This window comes from Pygoscelis adeliae, unplaced genomic scaffold (assembly GCF_000699105.1).
Source record: "Pygoscelis adeliae isolate BGI_AS28 unplaced genomic scaffold, ASM69910v1 Scaffold120, whole genome shotgun sequence".
In the NCBI taxonomy this organism is placed as follows: Eukaryota; Metazoa; Chordata; class Aves; order Sphenisciformes; family Spheniscidae; genus Pygoscelis; species Pygoscelis adeliae.
Genome location: NW_008824032.1, coordinates 4667456 through 4674775, shown reverse-complemented (window position 1 = coordinate 4674775; position 7320 = coordinate 4667456). Strand labels below are relative to the sequence as shown.

The 7320-nt window shown below is 46.5% G+C and overlaps 1 protein-coding gene across 1 annotated transcript in view; it reads right to left on the bottom strand.

The window, feature by feature from the left end:
• Window positions 1-4244, bottom strand: part of IGSF11 (immunoglobulin superfamily, member 11) — a 29515-nt gene extending 25271 nt beyond the window's left edge. The window contains exons 1-2 of the mRNA XM_009330445.1: window positions 4206-4244; window positions 2405-2420 (exon numbers count right to left, since the gene is read on the bottom strand). Of these exons, the coding sequence (XP_009328720.1) occupies window positions 2405-2420; window positions 4206-4244 (55 nt within the window). The remainder of the gene's footprint in view (window positions 1-2404; window positions 2421-4205) is intronic.
• Between the last annotated feature and the right edge of the window lie 3076 nt (window positions 4245-7320).

The following is a 7320-nucleotide window of genomic DNA, read 5'->3' as shown; positions in this document are numbered from 1 at the left end:
CTGGTTTGGCCTCAGCTGTTGGCCTGGTAGCGGTCACTACCACCCCTGCCATCCTCCTTTTTAGAAATAGGTCTTTGTCTGCAGGCCAGCTGGGAGGAGGATTTCAAACAACTGTCTGATTGAGATGACATGGAGCACATCTCCCTGCCCCTGACCTCCCCAACCTGCAGCTGTAGGGGGGATGAAAACTGGACTCTAAGACCAAAAAAAAGGCAGGAAAGCTTTCAGCTATACATACTTCAAGAATGGTATCAGTTCCCTCCCATGTCAATTTCAGAGGAGCTGGACTAGCTCTTACAGGGGTAGAAAAGGGGCTCTATAACACACTGAGGAATTTGATTCCCTCCCCATTTCTGGCACAGACTCCCTGGGTCCTTCTGAGCAAGTCAGTCAGCTCCAGGTATCCTCAGAGGGTCCCTATTAGTGTGAGATCCTCATTTGCTCAGGTTTAGACCTCAAGGGTTTGATTTGCTGAACTGCTGAGCATTCAACCTACTAGGGAAATCGAAAGCGACTGTGCTCTCCATGTAGCAGGGAACACGTTATGTTAAGCTCTCTGTGTAACCTGAACAGTGCTCTTCCAACAGATCTTAATGCTTGTGTTTAATTAGTCACAGTCTTGAAATGCAAAAGAGGTTTTTGAACTGTGAGAAGAGCATAATGTTAGTGCAGCTTGTTAACATGTACAAATTGGGAACAAGAACCCAAATCTGGTTTACAGATGCCCTGGTGATAGCAGGGTCAGGGGCCCAATGACCCAAATGGTCCTTTCCAATTCTGGACTCCTGTTGTGCTCCCAGTACTGGCTTCTCTTCTGTGTCTTTAACCAGCCTGGCTGGAACTGCGAGGAGAGCTGCCTTCTTCACAGCTCCTGCTAGCTGGGATGGTTGCCTTGCATCTCTGCTGCCTTGGATGCAGTATGCATGCAAGTTAGAGATAAAAAAACAACTGCATTATATTATAGCAAGATTATAAAAATAGGAAGGGACATTGATAGGAACGAAAATAGCATCTACAATGACATTAGCTAGGATAAAACTAATCAATCACTGTGCTCTGGGGCATGTGTTAATTCCCTCTCCATAGTATAGTGTTGCACAATTAGGTACATTATGGAAAGTTTAACACTTCCCTCCGATGCATGCAGCGTTGGCTGGAAACAGAGACTGCTGCGATCTGAGCTGGCAGTCCTTGAATTCACAGCATTTGCAGAGGACTCAAGGAGCAGCTGCACTACTGAGGCTGGGGAATTTTTTGCTTTAGCAGATGAGCAAGACCAGAGGGGACCCAGAGGGGATCGGGAACTCACTCAAGTGCTCACTCATTGCTCCCCTGAATTGAAAGAGGGGAGGGGTGAGTAAGCCTAATTAAGCCCACTCTGTGGGACCATTTGGTGTCAACTTTGCCTATTCCTGGCTGTGCCCAGCATTGGAGTTGTGAAAGACTCATCCCCCCAGGACTCAGGTGGGCAAATCAGGAGCATGCAATCTGTCTACAGAAGATGGCTGAAGGCCACAATGAGGCAGCATACTCAAGGTACAAACAGCGTGGTGTGTCCTTGCAACAGGGTGACAGTCATTTCTTTCTCTCCTAAGGTCCTCCAGAGATGCTTGAAGCACCATTTTCCAAATCACAGGCACAGGCACAGGCACAGGCAAGGAGGAAAGTGAAAGTTTAGCCGGGCACAGAAAGGTGTCTCCCTATTCTTTGTCTTCTACAAAGCTGAGACTGGCAAACACAGTCCCTCCTCCTTCACCCCTAGTCCTGCGATAGATCAGCTCTGGGGAATCCTGCTGCAGTAACTTAAGATGTCATCCTCTGCTGTTTACCTTGTTGCTCAGCACAAGGTTATTGCCCCAAAACCAGAAAAGCAAGAAGGAAGCTGTGCCTCCATCTCGCAGCCAGGCATTAATTAGCATAACCTGCTGAGGAAGGCTAACTTGCTTTGCTGTGAAAGGGGAAAGCTGCATTGCAGACGCACTGTCCTGTTCTGCTCACTGCTACAGTGGAGGCATCATCCAACAGTAATGAATGTCTAGGGGTGGGAACATTTTAAATGACCATGGCTAGTTACTTTAGCTGAAGTGTCTTAGGCATGAAAGCTTATCAAATGTTCATGCAAGTACATTTAAGGTGGAAAGCTCAGCTTGAGTTTGCAAAGAGCCTGCAACAACAGCTCAGAGCTGCAGACTTTCCCATTCATCTAGCTCAGATGCCAACATAAACCTCCCACATCCCTCCTCTTAATTATCTCACTGCTTGTCACAGCACCTCAGAAAGGAAAATGCACCTTTTACAGCAAAGATTTGTATCTATGTTTCCTAAAAGAGGGAAAAGGTACAGAGCTGACTGAGAGTAGCAAAGGCATACGTTGGCTTTGTTTTCCTGAAGCAGGTTGCAAAACCTCGCAGGGGCCAGATCTTAACGTTTGGGAAACACCACTATGGCCAGCCACTGTCTCTGAAAGCATCCTCAAGCATCCCCATGGGTACCTGTAACCACACCTGAGGCCAGCTGAGCCCACAACATGCAAAGTACAGGATGAGGCTGCATGGGATGAGATGAGATGAGATGAGAGCTGCATGTAACTTGCTTACCCCAGAGCAGGAGTCTAATTAGAGCTCTTCCCAGGATCTAAAAGCAAAAATAGCTTCAAGTTCCCCCCCCACCCATCCCATTTCTTTGCTAGTATTCTCCCAGCACAGCCCAGTCAGCAGAGATGTGTCGCGCTGCGGATCAGTGCCAAGTGCTGGCAACAGCACATGACATTGCTGAAAAAGCAAAGTTGCCTCCTTCGGGAGAAGGTATCCACTAGTGCCTCTGCAAGAGAAATGTATCTGCTCCCAAGACTGGGGAACAGAAAGTCAGGGTTAGGAAGCTGAAATCAAAACAGGTCGGCAAAGTTCTACTAAGACACCCACTCCTATTTTCTGTTTGCTGAGCCATAAAAAATACATTAACGGCCCAGCAGCTTTGTAAATGATTTATGGTCAAAATAATAAATTTCTTCCTTCTCTCCTGGTTAAAAAAAAAAAAGTGCAACATAATGATAAACTGCTTAATAAGGGAAAACAACTCGAGGTTTAAATATGTTCAATGGTATATTGAGTGGGAAGGACAGAGCCCATAAGGAATAAGATTACAGCCCAGTAAGGGGAGCTGGCACAGGGGAAGGCAGGATGAATGGGTGGGCAGGCTGGAATATACGACTTGTGTGTGGTGGGGAGAGGCAGGAGCGCAGGGTGCAGCTGCATGGGAAGAGAGGTGGGGATGGGGGAGGGACAACCGGCTCATCAGTGACTTAACTCTTTAACACAGAATGCATAGAGAGATATGTGTTCTGCATATCCACCTCCTGCCCCCATTACAGGAAAAATGCCATTGAAACACAGACTGCAAACTCACACCTGAGTGGTTTTTTCACCTACCCTGACACAACCATCTTTAGGTCTAACTCCAGTGCAAACAGTCCCAACCTACAGTCCAACTACGGTTCAACTACTTTTACCCAAAGCACCAAGAGCCGTGTCCATCCTCCCCCAAAAGCAGAAAAAGCAGAGGGTGATGGACAGAAAAGGGACAGTGCTTGCCCTATTAGGCACAGGCTGTGTGAAGATGCAGGGACATGCTGCTGCATGGCTCCCTCCCTGCAGACACCACTGACATCCTCTGGAAGTCCTCCAGGAACCTCAGGTGGCCACTTGAAACCCAGGCCTTGTTGGTGCTGCTGCATCTTCCAGAAATGACGAGGCAGCAAGATAACAGGAACACAATGCATCTACCCACCGAGACGTTGATGGGCTCCACCACAAACAGGAGTGCACCCAAGCATGCAGGGGTGCACATATGACACAAAGCCACTGAGGCCATGGCAGGGCTTGGGTCAGCAATGAGGATTCCAAGGAGCTGGGACTTCCTATGTGAGAAAGCTTCCCTGCAAGGGCGAGAGCGAAGGCTTGGCCAGGCTGGGCCAGACCTAGATCAGGCTGGAGAGGGGCTGAGGGCAGCCCCAGGAAGGAGAGGTTGGGGGAGAGGAATGTGGGGCTGCGGTAGCAGCGTGGGAGCTGGGATTGGGATTAAGGAAGTGCAGGGGACCATGAACAGTGGTGCCTGGAGGTAGGAAATAACTCCCCAAGAAATGGCCCCGCATCTCCAAGCCAAATGCAGGGGAGCTCCCCCAATGCTTCCTGGGGTACCTACCTTACCTGCCTTCCCCCATTACCAGTATATTCCAGCACCATCATCACCCCATGGTTGGTTATGATGGCCTATGGGGGGCTATGATGGGCTGGTCCCTCAACAAAGGGGTGCCTAAGACAAAACAAAATAAAATTAAATAATTTAAAATAAAAGCAACCCCTGAGGAGACAGAAACCAGCAATTTTTGAGAAGAAAAGTTTTCATTTACAGACTGATCCCATTTCCCTTGAAGTCAGGAAGGACTGTCACCAGGACGAGTATCAGATTCTTAAAGGATCTGGTCCCACAACTTTTGGCTGAGGCAATGCCAACAAGTTGGCTATCTGCTTTCCACCCCAGTTCTGTGTCTCATGTATGAAATGCTCTCATCCTATGGAGTACACAAGCTTTGCAAGTGAGAGGATATTTGGCAGATGTTCAGTGTTCACCACGCCTTTGAGCTCCCCTAAAAATTTTCCTGCTCTCTGACTCGGCTGTGCGTCCCACTTCACCTGTGCTGCCGCCTGCATGGCCAGCGAATGCCCACAGTTGCTCGGCCAGACCCTGATGCCTGGGCTGATTTGCTATGTCCTAGCAATTCCACTAAAGGTGGTCAAGTCACAGGAAATACACTCGATGCTTAAAGATTAAGCACATGTTTAAGTATCTTGCCAAATCGGTGCTTAAAGGTCTAATCACATTTGCATCCATTTTGATAACAAAACTCCTGTGGCCCGCTGGTATGAGAGCGAGCCTTTAAGTGAGAATATGCACAATCACGGTGAAACTTCCCTGTCTCATACCTGATGCTCAAAACAAGCCTGATAAAAGCATAAAAGCATAATTTTCAGTCTCCAAAAGCAGTCAGATTGAAACTAGCTTTCATGGGGATGTTCAAAGACATTAAGCTTCCATTTCTTGAACTTTGTTAATCCCAAACTACTTTGGATGTAAAATTATTAAAGTTATTACAAACAGACAAACAGAAAGGAAACAAAAAAGGCAGGCTCTTTTTCATTTAAATTGAAAAGAAAGGAAAACCCAAATTTGTCTTCTGATCTGGCAAATGTCAGGTCAGTAATTGAATGTTTCAGATTATGAGTTGAGCTGTCTGAAAGAGGTTGTAAAAGGACAATTTTCCACTGGGAAAAAAAGAGTTTTCATTAAAATCAAAATAGGTTGTAAGAATATCAACTTTGATGACATTTTCAGCGAGGGAAGTCAAAATGAATTGCTTTGACTTTCCCATTTAATTATGGTAATATTGGCACACTTCAGTTCAATAAGGTAAAAACACTTTATTTCAATCCGTTTAAACTTTTGCCATATATTTAGATATTACATAAATTTGACTTAATATAATTGTATTCAGTAACAGTACAGTGCTATACACACACACATACTTAACACTCTATGGCCTTTCAACATCATGTGAACAGTATCTTTTCCCAATGGAAATTCCCCCTGAGTTTTGTTCTATCCACTAAAAAATCTGGACTCTCACTGTGATGTGAAACGAAACAGAGAGGACGCATTAAGAATTACCTGGAATAGGTTGCAAGTTCCTTACCAGCTTTAGCTATGAACAACTCCAGCCCAACCTTCACATGGAAACACCCATAGTTCAGGAGCTGTCGGTGTTTCCATGTGAAGTTTGGTCCTGATGTCGCTCAAGTGGCCAGTGTCAGGCACAGACACTTCCACACATGAGCCACAGGAACACATCTATTTAAGCACTTTGCTGTCCTTTCCCTGAATGAGACTTGCTCCCTGCTCCCCGTCCTCAGAGAGCTCCATCTTCCCCACCTCCCCGCCCTGAAACCCAAAGCTTTGCTGCGAACGTTGCTGACTACAAATCAATTGCTCGCTCTCCAGCCATTTGGACTAATCACTCCCACGTTGCATGATGGAACCAGGACCAATACATAAAAAGTGCCCAGCGAGATTAATGCAAATCTGCTGTCCGTCTGCTGTGTGCCTTTCTGACACGCGGGTACGTGCCAGCACAGGGTGCAAAGGGAAACAAGTCCTAATTCTGGGAGGTTCTCCCTGCTCACAGTGTACCCAGGGTTGAGGCATCTGCAGCTATAAGCGTCCAAGCTGAGATCACTGGGCCTGACTTGTCACAAATGCTGAGCATCCTCATCACCAGCCAGTCCCAGCCCTCCTGCTCTCTAGTCGAGTACCCAGCATCATGCTGGAAAAGCTCAAGTGCAGAAAGTTGCACCGATAGCTCTAAAATATGCTAGCAGGTAAGGCGCTGGGGCAATGCAGAGTCTCCATTTTGCAGTGAGAAAAACCAAGATGGAGAGAGGGTATAAACTCACCTAAACACCATGCAGCAGGTCAATGGTGAGACAAGAATAGGACTTCGGCACCTGACTCATGGGCCTTGCTCTGCCTATTAATCACGCTCTCCACCACTGTGCCAAGTATTAGTATTGATTTCAAATTAACACACACATTTCTTATCAAGGAGAAAAAAAATAACCAAGAAGGTTCACTATGTTCAGCTCTGTTGGAGGCCAACATGATTGTAAGAGCAAATGCTTTCTGCAAGAGGCCCTGCTCCAAAGTGCCCCAGGCTGGGAGGCACAAAGCACTACCCTCAAGGAAGTGTCAGATGCTCACAAAATGCTCCAAACCTCTTAAGGAGGTTTTCAAAAAACATAGAGTATCATCATAACATGCTTGAAACGCAGGAAAGAGGCTTTGTGAACCACAGCTGCTGCTGTTACTGTACATGAGAATGTGCCTCCCTCCTTATCACCTTCTTTTCTGATGCCAAGTCCTGAGAGTTAACTCTGGGTGACCAAGCCTCATGGTTCTGTCTGATTTTATGCTTACCCCCTGTTCTTCTGTTCCCCTGATGTCCTAAATTCCTTTTTACAAGAGCTGCTAACTTTTGCAAACATAAAGCTGCTACAGGCTTCCCTTGTCTTTTAGAGTTAGAGTTTCAGGAAAACACTTTGCAAATTTTCCCTCCATAACAGATGCAAGAAGCTGCTTATGCCCAAGCAGCAAAGTACACAACTGCTCTGAACTAAGAAAGACTTTTTTTCTGCACAGCTGGCTCAGTTTTTCACACAGATGTTGTCGCTCCTGCCAAGTGTAAAAGCACACAGAGCAGCATTAATATGA